The following is a 24787-nucleotide window of genomic DNA, read 5'->3' as shown; positions in this document are numbered from 1 at the left end:
GTATAGTAAGTGCGTTCATTTACCTTGTCCGGAATTAAATTCGGTTCTATGACGCGACTTTCTAAAATTCCAGCCTACACTCTTACCGAACGGCACTGCTGGAAAGCCCTTTTACGTTTGATGTGAGGGTTGGCATGAGAGCAGTAATGGACATTGCGGTTATTTAGTACTCCTTCATTCGTAATATGGCCTGGCCACTCCAGATACGGATATAATAACGTTTGAGTCCTGTGGACGGTGTTGTAAAACCCACGCACAGAACTATACCTTCAGCTGACGATCCTCAGGCCCTAATTATAGCACCCCTGTGAAACAGAAAGGGAGTAGATTTTCCTCCTGAAGTATTGGATGCACAGTATCCGGACACCTGGCTGAACATGACGTACAAGTTCGTGGCCCCCTCCACCAGTAATGCTGGAATTCAATATGGTGTTGGCCCACCCTTAGCCTTGATGACAGCTTCCACTCTCGCAGGCATACATTCAATCAGGTGCTGGAAAGTTGCTTTGGGAATGGCAGCCCGTTCTTCATGGAGTGCTGCACTGAGGAGAGGTAGCGATGTCGGTCGGTGAGGCCTGGCACGAAGTCGGCGAAAATCAGCAACAAATAAGGAGTAAGTGAACGATTGCGAACTAGTAAAAGGAAGTACACATTTAGAGGATTTGATCTGTAGACCACATGCTCATGAGACAAATGAAAAGTAACAGCGCCTTATTTATTGCTGAGCTAACATAGTTGTTGTCCTCCTACCATAGCAAGAGTGGCATGCTTCCGATGCGATGTTGCCAGATATACAAATTTAACAGCCAATTCTGGTGCATTGAAACACTTGACATATTTTCAACTAATGTATTCAATAAATTCATGTTCTTTCTTTTTACAATATGCTTTATGTCGCACCGACACACATAAACAGAAGTCCTATGGTGACGATGGAATCGGAAAGTGCTAGGAGCCGTAAGGAAGTGACTGTACTACTGCCCCCAGCATTTTCCTGTTGTGAAACTGGGGAACGACGGAAACCCTTCTTCAGTAGAGTTCAAACCTACCATCTCCCAAATACAATCCCATAGGTCACGGATGAGTGACCCTAACCGCACGGCCGACTTGCTCGATCTGGTCGTCTTGTATGGCCGTTTCCGAACACTCTGTATATACGGCACCCACAGTATGTAATACTGTATATCTCTTCTTTGTTACAGTAAGAGTGAACGCTGGACGCAAATCAGAGTGACACAATAATTCTCCATAAAAATGTGCCAGTTTACTTATAATATTGTCTCTATATTTTATTACATTATGCAAACAAGTTGCTGCTGTCACATTCTACTGAACTGTACACATATTTTCAGACTATTCTTCTCGGTGACAGTGGAGTTGGCAAGACTTCTTTACTCGTGCAGTTCGATACTGGGAGATTTCAAAGTGGAAACTTCTCTGCAACAGTTGGCATCGGTTTTACGGTAAGTGTTCTGCATATCAATTTCCGTTTTGGGATTCTTTTATTAAGTATACATGAATTTATGATCATAATTAGGTACTATGTGAATGGCGATCGGCTGTACACCATCCCAAATCTTATAAACTTATTACGACTGCTGAGCATGTTCAGTGTTCAGAAGCTTCTGCTTCAGTAGATTCAACTGGACAACCTGCATGCACGTTGATACAGTTAACAGTAGTAGCTCATACCTATGCTTATATGTGGTATTTTTAAGGCAGTAAGTATTTAGCTATTACCAGTACTGGTCTGTTAACGCTACTGTAGTCCGGCTCTGTGGCTAAGTGGTTAGCATACTGACCTTTGGTCGAAGGTGTTCCGGGTTCAATTACCGGCGGGGTCGGGGATTTTAACTTTCATCAGTTATTCCTATGGTTCGAGGGGCTGAGTGTTTGTGCCGTCTCAAGTATTAGAATTCATCTTAGTTAGGGCCTCATCCACACAGACGCGCCTATAAAGCGTCAACTACAGTATAATGACATGCACCAGACCTCTCCGGAGGCCACACGGCATAACCATCATCTGTGTTTCGAGACCGACTTTACTGTATGCGAATGAAAGGCCATGGCCTATGAAGCGACCGCTGCTCAGCCCGAAGGCGGGCAGATTACGAGGCGTCGTGTGGTCAACACGACGATTACTCTCGGCCCTTATTCCTGACTTTGTAGACCGGGGCCACTATATCACCGTCAGTAGCTCCTCAATTGTAATAAGTAGGCTGAGTGGACCTCGGACCAGGCCTCAGATCCAGCTAAAATCCCTGATCTTGATGGGAATCGAACCAGGGGATCCCGGGGTCCTTACGGGCAACTGAAATTTACATCTGAGTGCGATAACGCATCGGGTTTTCATAAATTATGCGTTAAATGAATGTCTATTCGCAACTGAAAACATTCTTCAAAAGGATCAGCCGAGCTTTATAATAATTAGAAAGCATGAAAATAGTGCAATGGATTGCGTGGGAGATGGTGTCATCCTGTGTTGTCTCGGTTTGACCAAATGTTCAGTCCACCGAAATTAATGTGCATATGGTTTATCAAAGGTCTAAGATCCTGAAGTTTAAAATAATAGACGGTTATGCTTATGTTTCTTAGATCTAGAGAAGGTGCATGAAAGAGTGCCAAGGGGAAAGATGTTGGTCGTATTGAGAAATAATTATGGAATCGTGCCTGTAATAACCAGCACATAAAATGGTAGCCTATATATGTTGATAATCAGGTTGCAGTAAGAATTAATGGTAGAATTGACCGTAATTTAAAGTTAAATATCATTCCCAAATACGTACCCATAAAATAAAAATCGACCACATTATCAGGTAAAATCTCAACATCTCACTCACAAAATTTGTGGATACAAAACGAAAGAAGATTCGCGTTTATAAGAAAACATGAAATTAGTAAAGAAGAGTTACGTCTTCACTTAAACCTAAGTAATTTTTTTGGCACTCTTCGCAATGTACCTCATACACTGATCACTCGCATAACTATGTAAACATATTAAGCAGTCAAGAAAACAAGCAGTAATTGATAACAAAATCAGTAATCTATTCAGAAAACAAACTAAGACATACAATAACAACAGCAAAAACCGCGGCAAAGAAATTGAGTTCTACCCAAGATTTGTTAACAGGTCCAATACAATTTGTTCAAGTAAAGAAACAGAGAACGTTGCACGGATAGCAATATAAATAAAATAATTACTCAATTTGAAACTGCATATGACAACATAACCACACAACATAAAAGCATGATGAAAATCGTAGCAACTACCGAAGCACTAATTATATAACCAAACTAGAAAATTCAACAAACCGACCAAATGTTAACACTCAAAGCTAGTTCCAAAAATAAATTAAAAGCAAAATAAAAGGCGATAATTTAACAGTCACAAAAGCGGATAAAGAGAACGCAATGGTCATAATGAAAAACCGAATACGTAAAAGAACTAACGAATTAATTAGCAACAACGGAATACAGAAATCAAACACTACCCAACGAATACATTAAAAAGCGACATAAAGCAAGCAATCAAGACAAGATGTTTAATCCCCACTAAAGAAGAAATAGGAAACTTATCATCACAAACTCCATTTCCAAATACTTTCTTTTTGCTAGTGGCTTTACGTCGCACCGACACAGACAGATCTTATGTTGACGATGGGATAGGAAATGCCTAGGAGTTGGAAGGAAGCGGCCGTGGCCTTAATTAAGGTACAGCCCCACCATTTGCCTGGTGTGAAAATGGGAAACCACAGGAAAACCATCTTCAGGGCTGCCGATAGTGGGTTACGAACCCACTATCTCCCGGAAGCAAGCTCACAGCCGCGCGCCCCTAACCGCACGGCCAACTCGCCCGGTCATTTCCAAATACTAAGAGCACATAAGAAAATACACAAAGAGAAATGTCCCAACAGTGTAATAGACCTCTAACTATTGGTCCACCGTTGAGTGACAACTGTAATCTACTTAAAATATCTGCCCTACTGTTGGACGCTATTTGTAATATACATACTGTAAATAATATACCAGGCGGCTCGCGAGCGCCGTACATTCTACTTATAAAAGTTATAACTGATCTTCAAAGGGGCACTACTGCCAGCAAGCAGGTTACATCAGAATATGAACAGATAATAACCGGGCGGTCGCTCGCAGCAAGTTCCTCAGCGCTACCCGTCTAATGCAAGCCCTTGGATTAATAAGCTTCGTTTTAGCTCGCGTAGTACTAGGCTTGTGTGTGGTACAGCAGCACTGCACTTGCTGTCTACATATAGGCAATGCCTAGTGTGTTCAGCAACGACGAATACATAGACATCATTTTAATCAAAGTCCAGCTCCATGGCTAGATGTTTGGCGTGCTGGCCTTTGGTCCAGAGTGTCCTGGGATCAATTCCCGCCCGGGTCGGGGATCTTAACTTCCATTGGTTAATTCCGATGGCTCGGAGGTTGGGTGTGTGTGCCGTCATCATCATTACAATTCATCAAAGGTAGGACCCTATACTCATAGACGCGCAGGTCACCTATAGGGCATCAATTCGAAAGACTTGCACTCGGCCTCTTTGGAGGCCAGACGCCATTAAAAAAATAATTTTAATCTATGGAGAATCTGGTCGGAATGCAGCCAAAATTCGCAGACGGTAAGCATACGAAGTTTCCAAACAGACATCTGCGTTATATACACGTATTTTGCCAAAGAGACTTGCAGTTAGGAGCTAATGGATCGTTCAAGGCATATACCGTCTGTAACAATGCTGACGTTGTGTAGAATTAACTGCAATACTTTCAACGCAATCTTTCACACGGTAAATTGAACTTCACCTAACTGTGGTGATGAAATAATAATAATAATAATAATAATAATAATAATAATAATAATAATAATAATAATAATAATAATAATAATAATATACAAACCATCATTGTTACAACGTACATATGTTCAATGTTACTTAGGGCAAAGACGAACTAGGGATGAACTAGGAGTATCCCGAACGTGTTCGGCTCCATGGTTAAATGGTTAGTATGCTGGCCTTTGGTTCTGATGGTCCCGGGTTTGATTCTCGGTAGGTTCGGGGATTTTAACTGTAATTGGTTAATTCCGATGGCTCGGGGGCAATGTGTGTTGTTTTAAACATTAGAAGTCATCCTAGGCAGGGCCCCACCCTCATAGACGCACAGGTCGCCCATACGGCGTCAACTCGAAAGACTTGCACCAGGTTTCTCCGGAGGCTATACGCCGGGATTAAATCCCGAACGTCAATGCAAAGGATCCTGTAGGAGAGAAAATTGTACCGACATAAGATGCACCTACATCACCAACTCTATGGAGACGATTTTGATCGCAGGGTAATATATTGCCGAAGACTGGGCGCGGCATTACAGCCAGATCCACATTTGATCTGGAATATCCTGTGGAGCGATGAATGTTACTTTTCGAATGATTCCATCGTCAACACTCACAATCTCCATTATTGAGCTCCAGCAAACTCCCAATGGGTTCCAGTATGCCAAATGCAACTCCAGTGGGAGTTAATGTGTGGTGCGGTATTCCGGGAGACTTCATCATTGAGTCTGTTTTATAGCCCCTAGGCCCGCCAGTAGGCATTATCTGGAGTTTTTAGAGACCAAGGAGTCTCTGGAAAATATTTTAGAAGATATTACACTTGCAGCTGGTACTGCAACATTGGCTCAAGCATGATGGTGCACCACCTCACTACTTTCGAGCCGTTATCTTGATGCACAGTATCCTGAAAGGTGGATAGGTTGTGGTGGACCCTGGCAATGACCACCACGATCACCTGATCTCATTCCTCAGGAGTATTTCGTTGGGGATATGTTGTTGCTGTTCGAGTCAACAGCCCACTGACTGATTTGATGTAGGTCTCCACGCCAACCTACCCTGTGCTAAACTTTTCATTTCTACATAACTGCTGCAGCCTACATATGCTCTAATCTACTTGTCAGATTCATACCTTGGTTTACCCCGACCGTTCTTATCAACAACACTTCCCTCAAAAACCAACTGCACAAGTCCTGGGAGTCTTAGGATGTGTCCTATAATTCTATTTCTTCTTCTGGTCAAACTCAATCTAATTGATCTCCTCCCCCCGATTCGATTCAATATCTCTTCATTTGTGACTCGTTCTGTCCACCTCACCTTGATCCTTCATCTGTAACACCACATTTCAAACGCTTCGATCGTCCTTCTTTCTGAGCTAGTTATCGTCCATGTTGTTTCACTTCCATACCATGCCACGCTCCGGACGAAAGTCTTCAAAAATATATTTCTAATTCGTATATCAATGTTCGAAGTGAGCAAATTTGTTTTATTACGACAGACCTTCTTTGCTTGTGCTAGTCTGCACTTTATGTCTTCCTTACTTCTGCCATCGTTAGTTATTTTACTACCCAAGTAACACTATTCATCTACTTCTTTGAAGACTTTATTTCCTAACCTAATATTTCCTGCATCCATCCATCCATCCATCCATCCATCCATCCATCCATCCATCCATCCATCCATCCATCCATCCTGATCTGCATTTATGGCAGTCGCCCAAGTGGCAGATTCCCTATCTGTCGTTTTCTTAGCCCATTCTTGAATGATTTCAAAGACACTGGAAATTATTGAACATCCCTAACTCCATATGCTATAAACGAATGTGTCCTCCTGAATTCCAACTATATCTTCATATTGTGATCGTTCCTACTTTTTAAAGACAACAATCAAACTTATTCGTCTACTAAGGTCTACCACGCCATTTCTCCACTGACAGTTCGGAACATACCACTTAGTCGAGCAGCTCGTCTTCTTTCTCTCAAGTCTTCCCAGCCCAAACTTTGCAACATATTTGTAATGCTACTCTTATGTCGGAAATCATCCAGAACAAATCGAGCTGCTTTTCTTTGGATTTTTCAGTTCTTCAATCAAGTAATCCCTGTGAAGGTCCCATACACTGGAACCATACTCTATTTGGGTCATACCAGAGACTTGTATACCCTCTCCTTTACATCTTTACTACAACCCCTAAATGCCCTCATAACCAAGTGCAGAAGTCTGAACACTTTATTTACAATCCAATTTGTGTGATTACCCCAATGCATATCTTTCCTTATATTAACACCTAGGTACTTATAGTGATCACCATAAGGAACTTTCACCCCATCATAGCAGTAATTAAAAATGAGAGGACTGTTCCTATTTGTGAAACTCACAACCTGACTTTTAACCCCATTTATCACTATACAATTGCCTGCTGTCCATCCCTCAACATTATCGAGGTCATTTTGCATTTGCTCACAATCTTGTAACTTATTTATTACTCCATACGGAATAACATCATTCGCAAACAGCCTTATCTCTGATTCCACTTCTTTACTCATATCATTTATATATATATATAAGAAAATATAATGACTTTGCTGACAGGACGTAGTGTTTACAGTGCACTATGTCTTCTGGTATGGGCTAGAGCAATATTGTTACTTTCATTGATCTGTCTCAACTTTATCCTTGGCTTTGACAAGATGAAAGTGACTGAGGTATGAGTGATGCTAGTAATTCTATTCCTTATGCAGCCAGTCCCTGCTATGAACGGTGTGAAAATGTTGCTCATAGGGTCAGTTGGTGCATGCATTTCAGTGGGCTTGGCAGACTGATATGTAATAGCAACTTCTGGCTCGGTGAGGAAAGCAACGGGAAACTACCTCACTCCTCATTTCCCTAGTACACCTCTTCAGTGATGCCTAGGCCATTTATGACAGCTGATGGCGGAGCTGTTGAGAATCCAACCAGCCTTCGGGCTGAGGACTAAACATACATACAAGAAAATATACAGGTCCAATAATACTGCCTTGAGAAATTCCCTTCTTCATTATTACAGGGTCAGATAAAGCTTTGCTTACTCTAATTCTCTGAGATCTATTTTCTAGAAATACAGCAACCCATTCAGTCACCCTTATGTGTAGTCCAATTGCACTCATCTTCGCCAGTAGTCTCCCATGATCCACCCTATCAATTGCTTTAGACAGGTCAATCGCGATACAGTGAATTTGACCTCCTGAATCCAAGATTTCTGCTATATCTTGATGGAATCCTACAAACTGAGAGTGAGTGAATAACCTTTCCTAAACCGGACTTGCCTTAGTAGTAGGGCGAGGGGGATTCTAAAACACAGGGTCAGCATTTTTGTGCTGAGTCAGCACCCGTGGTCATTGACCCTGGCAAGGTCATTGACCCCTAGCATAAATACATACTGTCCTCGCCGGATTTTGCAAAAGAGAGCAAGCCTAACCTCACATATGCCATGTTGGAGGGGCCTAACCTCACTTTTACGGCCAGATTCCCTTCCCGACGTGGATATTGCGTAAGAGAGCAAGCCGAACCTCACAGTTGCCATCATGGAGGGGTCTAACCTCACTTGTATACTGAGATGCCCTTTCTGACGTCATATTTAGCACAGGAGAGCAAGCCTAACCTTACAGTCGGCATTTTGGAGGTGTCCAACCTCACCTTTACGGCCAGATGCCCTTCCCGATGCAGCAGTCACCATCTTGTAGGGTCCTAACTTCACTTTTATGGCCAGATGCCCTTCCCGACTCCAAGGACGTAGTTTTACTTCCAAATGCCTTTCCCGACGCCATCTTGCCAGATCCCCTTCCCGACGCTATCTTGGAGGGGGCGAACCTTACAGGGCTTAGTTTTACAGCCAGATGCCCTTCCCGACACCATCTTGGAGGGGCCTAACCTTACAGGGCCTAGTTTTACAGGCAGATGCCCTTTCCGACGCCATCTTTCAAGATGTCCTTCACCACGCATGCCTTTCGCGACGCCATCTTCGACGTGCCTAACCTCACTGGGTCTAGATTTCCGGCTAGATTCCCTTCCCGACGCCATATTGGAGGGTCTCAACTCATGGAGCCTAGTTTAACGACCAGATGCCCTTCCCGTCGCCATCTTATTTGCCCGGTGTGTAAATGGGAAACCATGGAACGCCATCTTGCCAGATGCCCTTCCCAACGCCATCTTCTTGGGGCGTAACCTTACTGCCCTTCCGGACACCATCTTGTCCCGACGCCGTCTCGGATGGGCCTAACTACACCGTCGCCATCTTGACCTACTTTTATGGTCAGATGCCCTTCCCGTCACCATTTTGGAGGGGGAAGGCTTTACGTCTCCATCCGACGGACAAATAACTATGATCACTCCTCCTCTTCATTCTCCTAAAACGCACATTTACTTAGTTGTCCACCTGTGTCATCGTGAGGTCTGCACAAAGCACAGGCCTCAGTTTTACGGATAGATGCCCTTCCCTCCCCCTCCTCATCTTCTCTCCCACTTTACGGATATATGCCTTCCCTTCCCCCTCATCGTCTGACCCAGTTTTACGGATAGATGCCCTTCCCTCACATCATCAACATCATCATCGTCTGTCCCAGTTTTACGGATAGATGCCTTCTCTCCTCCTCCTCATCATCTGGCGCAGTTTTTCGGATAGATGCCCATCCCATCTCCTCCTCCTTGTCTGGCCTAGTTTTACAGTCAGATACCCTTCTCCTCATCTGGCCCAGTTTTGTGGACAGATGACCTTCCCTCCCCAACCTCAATGCTACCATCATAACTACGTGGGCGCGGAATTTGAACAGCTGTTAAGTTGGAAGCGGTTAACTTCTCGGACCCTAACACCACTTTTCTGGACAGGTTAACGTCGCTAACCTCACTGCTGCCATCTTGACGGAGTTAAACCGCACTGTTGCCACCTTATGCACTTGCTGACGGGCAATTTAAAATCCACATGCTTTTATGACAGCTGCCACCTTTAACCAAGTAGGCGCGGAATTTTAAACAACAGAACGTTGCTAACCTCACTGCTGTCATTTTGACAGAGTCCAACCTCACTGCTTTCCTCTTCCTTGACCATCCCTTCTAATCTCCACACCTACCCTGTACAAGGTGTATAAGATAGGTTTTACGCTTTTGTGTTAGTTTACTGTTAATCCTTAAGCTGTTCACATCGTGGAAGTAGAGAGTAGCAAGTGTCTAGCAGATTTAACTTGTTTCTTTTAAAGAAGATTCTGTTAGCAGAAGATAAAGCCCGTCATGGATCAACCCAATTCTAGCTACATTTGCAAAGAGTGTGAAAAAATATTTACCCGAGGCTATCACAAAAGGCGTCATGAGATATCTTGTAGAAAAAATTTTCTGTGCAAACATTGTAAAAGAGAGTTAAAGAACGCATCAAACGCTCAACGTCACGAAGCCGCGTGCAATGTAGCTTCCTCGAGAAGAAAATATAAAGAGTTCAACCGTATTCAAGCAAATACTGATTTATTTTAAAAAGTACACCTCCGCGAGAGATTTTTAATTTTCCCTTGTTGTCTAGACCTGCTACAAGTTCTGTTACTAAGCACATTTCGAAAAAATGAGAAGCAAGATGAAGATGATGACGATGATGATCAGGATGCTGATGATAATAGTGTTAATAAAGAAAAAGGAAAAGAAGAAGAGAAAGGAAATCTCAATATTTCTTTGCCGTTAAGAGCTTTATAATTTTACTTCATTTTCTAAGCCTACTACACGTTCTGTCACTGTGCAAACACCTCTAGAAGAGATACGAGATGAAGTAGAAGATGATTTCAACGCTTCTTTGCTATCAAAACACGTTAATTTTGTACCTGAAAAAGCTACTGCAGAAGTACGTATTACATCAAAACAAGTCCTTACACATCAACTGTCTGCATTCAGACTCAAAGTTCACAACTAGCCTTTGTTTCCCCATGTAGACGTAAGATATTGTAAGGACCCTAATCTACTCCTAAAACGTTTGCAGCTGCTAAGAGCATATAGTGGATCGAGTAGCTATATTGATACAAGACTCTTTTGCAACATTCTCCTTTCCTCTAGATGTAGAGCCGTTCTGAAGCCCAATAAAGAGAGGAGAGGCACTCTAAATACTACGAATTTGTAAGCCTCTTTGCCCTTTTGTTCTTTTGTCCTTTAGCCCTTTAGCTCTTTTGTCTATTAGCCCTTTAGGCCATTAGCACATTGGCCCTTTTTCCATTAGCTCTTTAGCCCATTAACCCTTTAGCATATTAGCCTTTTAATCCTAGGAGGAGGAGAGCGTGGTGAGGAGGAGAACGCTGTAAGGAGGAGGAGGAGGAGGAGGAGGAGGAGGAGGAGGAGGAGGAGGTAGAGTCCTTTTTCCCTTTTGCCCTTCTGATAAGACGTGACCCCTGGGTTCCTTTCCCTATTATTATGTGTAGCACGATATCTTTTTCGGTTCAGCACTTTGCAATCCTACACTCAATGAACTTTATCAATTCTAACAGGATAGCAAAGTTAGGTTATAGCAACATTCTATGTTTATCTACATCTTATTATTCTGATTATGCTTTTAGCTTTGAGCGACTATCCTTCTTCGAAAGCCCTAGTGCAGGTCTCCCCGCATTGTAAGTCCCATAAGAGTCGATGTATACGCAAGGGCCCCTGAGCTAGACTGATGTCAGGAAGGGCAATCGGTTAGGGGGATGAAACCCCCGCATTAGCCTAATAAGTAAAAAGCCCTAGCACAACTCTCCCCAAGTTAGCGCCAAAAAGCTCATGTATCACTACTAGCTCTTATGCTATACTAAAGTTATGAAGGGTAGCTGGTTAGAAGGATGAGCGATAGCCCAGCTCTTTAAAGTTAGTCTAATATAACCAATGTACAGCAGGTATCTTAGCTAGAAGCCCCTGCCTCAGTCCACAAAAGTTAGGCGATAAAACTAATGGGCTATAAGTTACATGTTGTAAACACTTGAGGTAGCTCTCTAGTGTTCAGTCAATGAGAATACAGTGTAGCAGCCATCATGCATAGTAGCCCACGCTTCAGTTTCCAAACGTTAGGCTGGTAAAACTAATGGGTCGTAAGTTACAAGTTGTAAACCCCTGAGGCTGCTCTCTAGAGATCAGAATACTATACGATCAAGTCTAAACATGCATAACCATGATGACGTCATCGCTGCAGGTTAAATACAGAATAGTACATGCTCACTCCCGTAACGCGAAAAGCCTTAAGCATAAGATCGCCTTGTCATAGTTATACATGTTTATACTTGTCGGATAGAGACATGAAACCATGAGCTGACACCTTATGCCCCGTTGGAGGAGGAGGAGGAACGCGGCTGTGCCCCGTGGGAGGAGGAGGAGGCCATAAGAGCTTATGTATACCCGCCATCTTGCGCAGTAGCCCCTGGGCTAGCTTTCGCCATAAGAGCTTGTGTATAGCCGCCATCTTGCGCAAGGGCCCTTAGGCCGTCTCATAAGAGCCTGTGTATAGCCGCCATTTTGCGCAGTATGCCCCTGGGCTAGCTTTCTCCATAAGAGCCTGTGTATAGCTGCCATCTTGCGCATGCGCCCTCAGGCCGTCTCATAAGAGCCTATGTACGGCCGCCATCTTGCGCAGTAGGACCCTGGGCCAGCTTTCGCAATAAGAGCCTGTGTATAGCCGCCATCTTGCTCAAGCGCCCTTAGGCCATCTCATAAGAGCCTGTGTATAGCCGCCATCTTGCACAGTAGGCCCCTGGGTCATCTCATAAGAGCGCATGTATAGCCCACCATCTTACGCAAGCGCCCCTGGGCCGTCTAATAAGAGTCTGTGTATAGCCGCCATCTTGAGCAAGCGCCCCTGGGCTGTCTCATAAGAGTCTACGTATAGACGCCATATTGCGCAAGCGAACCTGCGCCGTCTCATAAGAAACTATGTATAGCCACTATCTTGCGCAAGCGCCCCTAGGGAACCTCAAGAGAGCGTATGAATAGCCGCCATCTTACGCAAGCGCCTCTGGGCCGTCTGATAAGAGCATCTGTCATCTTGCGCAAGCGCCTCTAGGCGGCCTCATAAGAGCCTATATAAAGCCGCCATCTTGCGCACTCGTCCCTAGGCCGTCTTTGTATAGCCGCCATCATGAGCTGTTCACGTCGAGAAGGGCATCTCGCCTTAAATATAGGGCCCTGTGTAGTTGGGTTCCTCCATGTGCTCTCTTATGCGAATCCCCATTGCCCTACTACTTAAGATGGCGTCGCGAGAATTCCCATTCGTCTACCACTGAAGATGGCGTCGGGAAGAGCATCAAGCCGTTAAAGTTATGTTCGGTCCCTCCAGGATGGCGACTGTCCGCGTCGGGAAGGGCATCTTCCTGTAAAACTAAGGTTACGCCCATCCAAGATAGTGACTGTCCACGTCAGGAAGGGCAACTAGCTGTAAAACTGAGGTTAGGCCCCTCCAAGATAGTGACTGTCCACGTCGAGAAGGGCATCCCGTCGTAAAACTGAGGTTAGGGCCCTCCAAGATCGTGTCTGTGAGGTTAGGCTTGCTCTCTTATGCAAATACGCAAAATCGACAATTTACGACTACTATACTAGGGGTCAATGACCTAGGGTCAGAACCGGCATTGCTACACTACCAGAGGTGGCAGTGGCGTAGATAAAAATTGTGTGTGAACTGTCTTTGCTCCTCTACTGGTGCCATAATGAAATAAACAAGTGCACATTATAAAAGTATTTTTTACACTCGTACGTGGCCTTACATCATAAGAGGCCCATCAGCATCTCTCAATCCTTATCTAGTCATCTCGACAGATAGTGGCTTTATAAAACATAATATTCCTTTCATTTTTTGATATCATTCACCTGATAATAATGATATAAAAATAAATGTCCTTCACACGTTCTCTTCCTCGCGAACCGATCACGTTCGTCAAATCACCGATCCGCACACACAATAAAGTAAAACAATGATATTTTCTAATGCAACTACAAGATTTCGGAATTATGACCGTCTGTTGCCTGGACAAAAGTTTACATAACGGGTCCACATTTCGGAATACCGTTAATTTGACTGCTAATCTATCCCCACTTAGAGATGATGTTATATTGCCACCTTTGGCCAAAACTACCTTCACTTCTCGGGACTTAGTCTCCCCAACAAGTCTATAATGTTAGTATGAATGACGTGCAGTCACCCCAAATTCACCGAACACAATGCGGGAATTGCAAATGGCCCGGCGTGCTTTTATACAATTTTCTCCCACTACTATGCCATCCGCATTTACCGTCAAAAGTTTACTGACACTGTTTTCACCTCACGGAAAATGTAATTATGGCCCTTGTATGGCTAACAATGGAGTTTCTTCACTATGCGCAGACCGAAGATAGTTACCTTCTACAATGCGTTAGGCAGTTTCTAAAGACGTCAAGGCAAAAACTGGCATTATATAGTCGTTCTGGAGTGCAGGTGAAACTCAGTGAACCTTTTTGTTCTTAACTTGTGATGAAAGAACACGCATGCATATTATTTTATTTTTGTTTGTGGACCTATTTTTTCTTCATTTATTCATTTAATTTAACGATGCAATTGTACAGTAATATAGGACACAGGAGAAGCTGAATGGACTTTCTGTTCTTTATTTTTAAGTGATAGATCAAATGGGATTGTTATAGTGTAGTGAACCCTTTGACTTACCGTTCCATCGTTTGTCGTCTGCCTCGGCTGCTGCGGTAGAGCAATATCGTACTCATAGATCTTGGGGTCGTTACGAGTTGTTTTCTGTCACTTCATCGACCAAACGATATGGTTCAGAGGAGAGCATAACTACTTCAAATGAGGAGCAAAAATTTGCTTACTAAAATATTTATTCAATATAAATCACGATAATTTACTTATTAAATAAGCAGGAAAATTCAATGAAAATTTTCCGTCTGTTTCAACGCAGTCACAATGCATAATGTAAGTGGTAAAGTTTTATTGAAATTGTTCATGATTATCTTGCAAAGAATGAAAACGCAATGTAAAATTTGTGGACAGGAAAAACCAGTAAACGAGAATAAAACCTGAAAATCGAGCACCATTGATCCAAAAGATAACTGAGGGTTAACCCACACGATCCGTGGAAAATCTGACTTTCAACAAGCAGAATTCCAGATTTACATTTAATTAACGTTATCCATCAGTCGACTATCCTATCGGATATTGGAACATCCCCCGAATAGATCCTTAATCGAACCAAGTCGACTATCTGTTGCTTTGGGTAGGTTGCGAAATATTACTTGAAAACATGTTGTTCATTACAAGTTAACAGCAAAAGTAAAATTCCACCATGTATTGTCATCTCGTGACACCCTTAGAACAAGTTACAGAGGAGTCCCGATGCTGAAACATGCATCACCGCAAACAGATGTTCAGAAGAAACCAAAAAGATTTGTTCCGATGGGATCTTACGTTACATCGTTCTGAAAGGACAAAACTGCGAAATGCAGGAAAACGTTTATTCATTATGCATTTAGAAGAAATGCCAAACACTGAAGTTAAATAAAAATGATAAATCACTTGAAAATGTTTTTACTAAACAAACTTTCAGGTTATGAAACCGTTACGTCGTTAAAATGGGTTGAAATACAAGTCCACGATATAAAACAAACAACAGGAAATCTTTCCGGTTTTCTGTAACTACGACTACAATTACAAATCCGTCTACCTACAATTGTCCCATTAAACCAAACTACAAGTGATCGGTAGATCAACGTCTCACATAAATAATGTGAATAACGAAAATGAAAATCATCATCATCATCATCATCTGTTTACCCTCCAGGTTCGGTTTTTCCCTCGGACTCAGCGAAGGATCCCACCTCTACCGCCTCAAGGGCAGTGTCCTGGAGCTTCAGACTCTTGGTCGTGGGATACAACTGGGGAGTATGACCAGTACCTCGCCCAGGCGGCCTCACCTGCTATGGTGAACGGGGGCCTTGTAGGGGGATGGGAAGATTGGAAGGGATAGGCAAGGATGAGGGAAGGAAGCGGCCGTGGCCTTAAGTTAGGGACCATCCCGGCATTCGCCTGGAGGTGAAGCGGGAAACCACGGAAAACCACTTTGAGGATGGCTGAGGTGGGAATCGAACCCACCTCTACTCAGTTGACCTCCCGAAGCTGAGTGGACCCCGTTCCAGCCCTCGTACCACTTTTCAAATTTCGTGGCAGAGCCGGGAATCGAACTCGGACTTCCGGGGGTGGCAGCTAATCACGCTAACCACTACACCACAGAGGCGGCAGTCGAAAATGAAAATAAAATATATTAATCAACTGACGAATCGAAATCGCATTCGTAGTGTAAATCCTGCATAAATCAACTAAGCGTCAACACACGGCATTATCATAATATACCAGACCCCCGGACAATAAATCTTAAAGTAAAGAAGAGAAAATAGAAACGAAAGTTCATCGAACTTCAACACGCGCGGCTAAGTAGTAATGATCAGTCTCCATTAGCTAGGTTTCCACGTGGGACAACCCTTACGTTCATGCCGCTACTGATGCAACGCTTTTATGGGAGCAACTTAAGGCTAGTAAGAATTATGCCGAAAAATCGCTTAAATATCACCTGCTAATATCTTTCACACTCGTATCCACAAAAACATTAATGTCGATTCGCAAAAATGTCTAACTTATGACTTGATTATGTGCAGACGACACCCTAATCCTGTCGTTGAGCCAACGTTACAGTGTCTTCTCATCCTTAAGTTATATAACACACGCGGCATCCTAAATCTATCGTTGAGCCAACGTTATGGTATCTACACATCATTCATACGGCCAGGCGAAATCTAAACTTTAACACAATGTCCGGATATTAAAATCTGATCCTCGTTGAAGTGAAAATCGTTACAAAAATGAACTCGAACTTGGAAATATTACTGTGTCTATTTCCTACAATAAAGCGTGAAATCGAAATTAAACATGTCCGAATAATTTAATATATTCCTCAATAGAATCTCAACACACGCAGTGAAGTTCGCTAAATAAAAATAAACTCAACTCTCGTTTGATATTACGTAATATCACTGACAACAGTAATCACTACCATCACGATATTCACGACATAACTCGAGTGTGAGGCTCCAAATGACCTGCAATGTCACCACTCCAAACATATATCATCGTGAACTGTCCAGTGAAGTGACTTTTCATCAACCTAAGCAAGCTCTAAACTATCTTTCTAATAAAATTAATTTTCTTACCCGCAATGTTTCCAGTCAGCGATATTTTTGTCTCGTAACGATACAGAATAGAATTCACTTTACTATAATTAAGTATTATCTTGACCGTGTGTCAGAATGTATTTTGTTCCTGAGGTCGGCTGTCACAAAAATGCATTTCGCTGGTATCAAATGGAACCGTCACTTACACTTAACTGCAGTTACCTACGGTTTTACATAAAATAATAATCATGGGAGAACATCAACTTGTACTTAAAATAGGCGTCACAACGCGCTCACTTGGATTTGACAACCTTTGCATAAATCTTTCGTTCTGGATTGCTACAGGACATCTTTCCTCTCATACGGCCTGCCTCAGAAATACGTATTACACCTCAACCTATACCCATGTCACAAAAATTCCTCTCCGTCGAAATACAGGGCTTCTTACTCTCGGTTTCTTGCTTATTCTACATCAATCATAAAATACAGGCTTACTCTGCCTTTAACATCTTCCCATTTCCATTACAATCCATTTTCTTCTTGCTTGAAACTTTTTAAATACAAGCGATGCCATGAACAAACAACTTTATAATGACCTCAAAATTAACTTCTCGTAATTTTTCCTGACCTTAGGAGAAAATAATAATAATAATAATAATAATAATAATAATAATAATAATAATAATTTCGTGTGGCTATTTCTAGTCGAGTGCAGCTCTTGTAAGGCAGACCCTCCGATGCGGGTGGGCGGTATCTACCATGTGTAGGTAACTGCGTGTTGTTGTGGTGGAGGATAGTGCTATGTGTGGTGAGTGAGTTGCAGGGATGTTGGGGAGAGCACAAACACCCAGCCTCCTGGCCACTGGAATTAACCAATGAAGGTTAAAATCCCCGACCCTGCCGGGAATCGAACCCGAGACCCTCTGAACCGAAGGCCAGTACGCTGACCATTCAGCCAATGAGTCGGACAGGAGAAAAATAACATACAGTGATTTTCTGCATCACAAATACACGGTGTCACAAAATTTAAGTTTCCCCAAAATGCCATCTTTATCATATTTCACTGGATTCCGATAAAAACCGCTAATCTCGATTGATATTGCTGCTGAACGCATAATTTATCATCATCTCAAATTTTATCCTTACGCGAATATTATTATTATTATTATTATTATTATTATTATTATTATTATTACTAGTATGATTGTTATTATTGGATACGTTGATATTTGATTTTATCACACTCATAACGGTTATTTTATCGTTATCATTATTGTAACTTTTACCGGCCCGAACATTATTTCATTGATTTTTTTTGTAATATTTAACTTCAATTTTAATTTGTTTAAGAAATGTAAACACATTTTGAAGTCTCGCGCGCTGACATAAATAACAGGCAATTAGCCTCCACACTAGAATAACGACAAGACATATCCTCGTCGTCGCAACACTTAAATTTTACACATGCCACCTTATACAACGCGATGTTATGATTAATTAATTAATTAATTAATTAATTAATTAATTTAAAGGGACAAGCATTTACATTTCTAACTACAAAACATGATATTTAAATTAGACAGACCTGTAATTGCGTCGTAGGCGTGGCGTTATCTCGGCTTCACTTTACGCCAGCCACCTCGGGACTTAGCCTCTGGATTGCTGGACACATTTTTCGCTTAAATACTACCTTATGAATACACTGATACTCGTCTTAAAGCAACACACATTCATTTTTATATAACACTTTACAATAAATTTTATTCTGTACACATGTACAACAATTAAACCGCCCCGCTCCGTGTCGATAACCCAACTAATGTAGTATGAGGGAATCTCCAATTCCTTCCTATCCAGCTGTTTCACAGGTGTGACTGGCCGTGAGACGCAAGCTTATCTCCGCCAGACTACCACAGTCCTCCCTTACCAATTACCAAAATAACATCGTCCGCAGTAATTCACAAGAGCTATCCATGAATCCGCCATCTCCCTAAGCAGAAGTTCAGGAATCCTACAATTGTTTGATTTTCTTCCCCGACCGGGATGGATATCGTTGATACAATGTTTCAATATCTAATATCGCTCTCCGTTCACCATTTACCACTTGAAAATCCCTCAAGCCAACTGGTTTTAGAGATTCTACAAGTCCATTTCGTCCACTTCAAGTCTTCTTCTTAACGTCGCCTGACGCAGGTTCACGACAATTGAATGATGACCGACTCTCCTGCCTGAGGAGGGAGTATTTATGCATTTTCTAGGGACGCTCTGCTTGGTGTTATCTACTGTGGTGCTATCATTCCATTCGATGACTACTGGACCGATTTCTTCGAGACTCACCCCAGAGATTCCACCTATTTTTCCAGTCATGATGGTGTTGTTTGCTGATTTTCCTGTTTCTTTAACGGGCGTAATTAATTAATTTCGTGCACGCAGGTTCCTGCGCATTTTGACTGCATGTCCTTGACACGTGTGTTCCTCTCGGCCAAGATAGATGTCAACTTCTCTCCGAGCATTATTAAATACATTTCCACTCTGTGGACTTTAGCTTCATCAAATATTTCCAAAAATTCTTTACTACTTATTTCTTTGTTAATGAAAATGCCTAAATCTCTCGCAATGAGGATTATGATCGGGAATTTCATTATTAATTACCCGAGGTCTTCCGAAATGTTCCGACCTCGTTCAATGTTTGGTGGGCCGCTTCCCGCTGTGAATTGTCTTGCCACGGAACGCGAGATAAGCTTGCAATAAAATATGGATGCACTCCATCTTTTAGTTGAAATTTCAGCAAGGTAGAATTATGGACTCAATAGATTGTTTTCACAGTGTGATTTTGCAGTAGTTCTTGTACACAGGAGAAACGAATGGACTCCCTATTGTTCAAATGTAAGCATCAGAACAAGAGTGAACATTAATTTTTTAAAGACGTGCTTGAGATGAACTGAATATATTCTTTGTATGTAAACATTAATAAGTTATGCGATCTTTAAGTAAAAAAACGTATTTGACTAGTGCACCCAAAAATATATCTCTACATTAACGTGTAAATAAATTTGTTTTATTTAAAAAATATGTAAAAAATAAACAAAGTTCAATATGTTGCGGTTCAGGTTTGTAAACTTGATTTACTCGAAAACACAGTATTAGAGTTGCGAATGGTTCATTTTTTCCGCATCTGGCTGTACCAAGCTTCGAAATTTTGGCCTTTAAGCTGTTGGAGTACTGTAAGTGCACATGATCTATCCAACAACGGGTGAAATAATTTAAAAGCCAATGCTCACATAAGAGGTATTACCTGCACCGAAATCTGATGGCAAGGAAATACTACTTGTTTACGTCCGGTGCACTGTCACCCGTCTCTGCCACCAGGTACAGTGGCCTGCACAGCTCGCCAGTCGCCCAGTGATAGGTGACACAGTGCTTCCTTTCTCAGTCGCTAGCCTCTGAACGACCAACACACATTCCATTCTGAATTCGTCCGTCTGTTTTTACATTTGAAGCCCTCACAAATTCCTCTCAAAATTTCAACTTGTCCTGTCGGTAGTACGAGACTTCTGTGAAGACTGTTTTCAGTCCATTCGCGTGCCCGCTGCTCGCCGTGCAATTGTCCGTCAACTGCGATAAACACACTTAGCGCTCCCTCGTCCAAGTGCAATCGTATTTTGAATACGAAATACTCCTCAATATTTTCAGTAGAACCCTTTCGTAGTATTCAGTCCTTGTTGGATGTTGGCACTAGTGCGTTTAATATTGTAAACATATTTGTTGTTAGATATTTCACTTTTTCTTTTCTTTCTCTGCCAAGTTTTCCACACCCTGGTCGTGCGCTGGGTGAGAAATGTGGTCCACATGAAACTTGACTCTGATCAATCAATCAATCAATCAATCAATCAATCAATCAATCAATCAATCAATCAATCAATCAATCAATCAATCAATCAATCAATCAATCAATCAATCAATCAATCAATCAATCAATCAATCAATCAATCAATCAATCAATCAATCAATCAATCAATCAATCAATCAATCAATCAATCAATCAATCAATCAATCAATCAATCAATCACCGCTGATCTACATTTAGGGCAGTCGCCCAGGTGGCAGATTCCCTCCTACTTTTACAAACACCACTCAAACTTATCTCCCTGATGCCAAACCTCTGCAGAGCGTGGATTCACTATTGCGTTTTTCTGCGGTTGTTGGCAGTGTGGTATTTTGTATGTATATGTAAAGATTGTATTAAAACAAACACAAATACCCAATCCCCGAGCCAGAGGTATTAACCAGATGCTGCTAAAATGCTCGAAGCGGCCGGGAAGTTTTTCACCACATTCAACAGTTTTATTACCCAGCCAAGCAGATGAAACATTGCACTTCACACATTGATTGTCAGAAATAAGTAAGATGTTTTGAATTCTAACAAGGGATCACTTAAAGTAAACATTTCATGTAGACAAAGTACTTCTTGGAAATGGGATATCAAGTCATCCTTGGTATATTTTTAATGCGTGTGGCCTCCGTAGAGGCCTGGTGCAGGTCTTTTGAGATGACGCCGTATAGGCGACCTGCGCGTCTATAAAGATGGGGCACTACCTATGATGAATTAGTTACTTTTACTCCCGAAAATTAACTTGTTATTACATTCTGTCTTAATTTCAGCGAAACCAAACCTGCGAGCCATCGGAATTAAGCAATGACATGGCCGGGAATCGAATCCTGGATCCCCTGGACCAAGGGTCAACGCGCTAATCATTTGGCCACGGAGCCGATTCCTTGGTACTAAATCAAACAGAAAGGAGAATTTTTAAGCCAGCTTGGTGGGAGTCAGAAAAAAATTAGGAAAAGGATGACCTCCTCCGAAGTGGCATTGGGTTTCACTGAATATACGATAGAATGTAATAACAATTCACGGGAGTAAAGGTGACAAAGCACGAAGCTGCCGATCACGTGCGACTTTGTGTACAGTAGAAGTTCTTTATCGCTACATGTTTAACATCACACTAACACTATTACTGTAGGAGTTCGACAGAGATAGGACAGCAAAGAATTAAGAGTGGGGGGAGGGGGGGTAAACGGCAGTGACTTTTCGTTTCTTTTGCTGTTTGTTTCACGTCGCACCGACTCGTAGATCTTGCGACGACAATGGGATCGGGCGGGACTAGGATCAAGCAATTGCCTGGTGTGAAAATGTGAAGCCAATTGAAACCGTATTCAAGGGTTTGAGTCCACAATCCCGCGAGTGCAAGGTTACAGATACTAAGTCCTACCTCAGTCCTATCCTATCGCTGCCATAAGACCTGTCTGTGTCGGTGCGACTAAAACCAATAGCAAATAATTGTTACATTTCACAAAGTGCACATTATATTCAAAACAGACTTGTACAGTGAACAGCGAATGTTAAACATGTCACAGCACTGGTCAGGATCACCATATTTGTATAGCATTGGGATGCAGGAGTGTTTATACAGCTGGTTATCTTGAATGTTCCACCCCACTGAAGGAGTTCACTTTCGATTTACATGAAATTAACTTTTAGAATGAGTGCAGTAACTCATTCTTCGTTTGCTGCCATGGTACAAGTAAACGTCGATGAATGCTGGTTGCTTTGAAGATTCAAAGTAAGTCGTATGAACGTTTCTAAATAAAAGTTTTCATTTTTACTCCTAATAATCATTCAGTCGTGCACAATTTGATGGACACGTTCCTAGTTGACTTCTACATCGATTGAACCTAACTTACCTTAGTTCAAATTCTAGGTTGATCTACTGTAAGCTGGGCACTTCAGACGACAATGTATGTAATAGGAAATAATATATTGAGACAATAATAATCTCACGAATCACAAGTATATTGTTATGAAGTTAGCAACTGTCTGCAAAAAAAAAAAAAAAAAAAAAAAACTCTGACAACAAAGGATGATGACGTCATAAGTTTACAATAACTTGTCACAAGAACAGATACTTAGAGAACGATGAGTACATTCTTCTTCTCCTCTTTGTTCTTCCTATTATTATTATTATTATTATTATTAATATTATTATTATTATTATTATTATTATTATTATTTATTTATTTATTTATTTATTTATTTATTTATTTATTTTATTATTATTGTTTTTAAAACAAGTAAGCAGTATTAGTCAGTTGTGGTTCTCCGAATAAGTTAAATAATCCTTATGCCTAATCCTGTATAGTGTCTAAGTAACAGCTTTCCACCTACGGTTATAACAGGGGAACTGGAACCCTCTTGGATGTGAAAAGTTCGAAAACTTCCATAGCATTAAATGATAAATAATAATAATAATAGTGCGGTTATCTAGATTCTTTTCTTGGCACACCCTGGTGGGGACGCAGGTGTGAATTCCGTTGCACAAGTGGATCTGATTTTGATTTACTGCCGGATGTCCTTCCTGAGGCCAGCCCGATATGGAGGGAGGTATTCACTTTTGTGTGTTTCTATGGTAGTATGGTGTGTTCTGAGTGCATGAAGAGATGTGCATTAAGACAAACACTCAGTTCCCAAGTTACAGAAATAATCAGGATGCGGTTATAATAATAATAATAATAATAATAATAATAATAATAATAATAATAATAATAATAATAATAATAATAATAATCTGCTCATTGGATGGTCAGCGTAGTGACTTTTGATCCGGAGGCCGCAGGTTCGATTCCTGGCCGGATCGGGGGTTTTAACTTAGTTTTGTTAATTTCTCTAGCTCAGAGGTTGGGAATTTGTGTTGTTATTAATACACAGCCTCATTTACATACAACATATCACACTACAAACAACCACAAAAAGACGTAATTGTGAATACAACCCTCCACATAGGGTTGGCGTTAGGAAGGGTATCCATCCTTAAAACTGGATTAAATCTATACAATGTGCCGACCCCAAGTAATTGGGGAAAGGCCAGGAATAATAATAATAATAATAATAATAATAATAATAATAATAATAATAATAATAATAATAATAATAATAATAATAATAACTTTCCATCTTCTGTTATGTCTTTGAAATACCAGAATAAAGCGCATAGCACTGCAAATGATGCGTATTTTTCACGTGCACAGGATTTACATGACCTCATGCTCACACCAGATACAAATAAGATTCTCATGCTGGTAATATTGAATTGCAAGTAGTGTCATTGACCTTACGGCTAATTTACCGCCGTGCTTAAAGCCAGCTTCATCTGTGTATCAAAGCAGTCGCCCTAGCGGCAATAAGCCATGTGGAAAGAAGCGGATTTATCTAAGCGCTTGTTGAGCGTGGACTGCGCGACTCACCCCCACTCTGCCACCATTGTCACGTGGTGTGTTTATTTTCCCCCAGAGGCGCTACGGTCGCCAACTTAATCAACGTATTTACGACTCAGCCCACCTGTTGGCACTACATTTCATTTCTGGTCGCAGAAGAGGAAAGGTGTGACGAGGCCGACCGTGAGTTTTCATTAATTTTTTGAATTTTTCCCTTTGATTTTTAGGCATGTATGTTAAATCCTTTAAAAAATTTCTATTCAAATAATCTTGCTACATAAAAAGCTCTTGCCATCGTAGGGCTATTGAAGTTTGGGGAGTTAAAGTATAAGTTTTGTTTTTCCAGAAACCGTAAAGATATATTTTCTACTTCAACAAAGGGCCTAGTCAATAGTAACAAGCACTACAGATAGCAGGGAGTTCGTAGAAGAGCAACGACCTATATCTGTTGACTGTTGTATTAACTATTCTAAATTTGATATTACGTGTAGAAACGGAGAGAAATAT

The 24787-nt window shown here is 41.6% G+C and overlaps 1 protein-coding gene across 2 annotated transcripts in view; it reads left to right on the top strand.

Annotated features, from left to right (window-relative positions):
- Window positions 1–24787, top strand: part of LOC136864649 (ras-related protein Rab-37) — a 329300-nt gene that overhangs the window by 127072 nt on the left and 177441 nt on the right. Inside the window, exon 3 of one of the 2 annotated variants that reach the window (XM_068226376.1) lies at window positions 1353–1463. In XM_068226376.1, coding sequence (XP_068082477.1) covers window positions 1353–1463 — 111 coding nt within the window. Of the gene's footprint in view, window positions 1–1352; window positions 1464–24413; window positions 24464–24787 lie in introns of those variants that run through there. The other variant, XM_067141920.2, reaches the window with a different exon arrangement.

The sequence above is a fragment of the Anabrus simplex genome, chromosome 2 (assembly GCF_040414725.1).
Source record: "Anabrus simplex isolate iqAnaSimp1 chromosome 2, ASM4041472v1, whole genome shotgun sequence".
Lineage (NCBI taxonomy): Eukaryota > Metazoa > Arthropoda > Insecta > Orthoptera > Tettigoniidae > Anabrus > Anabrus simplex.
Note: the sequence above shows the minus strand (reverse complement) of the source record. Positions and strands in the feature narration are given on the sequence as shown.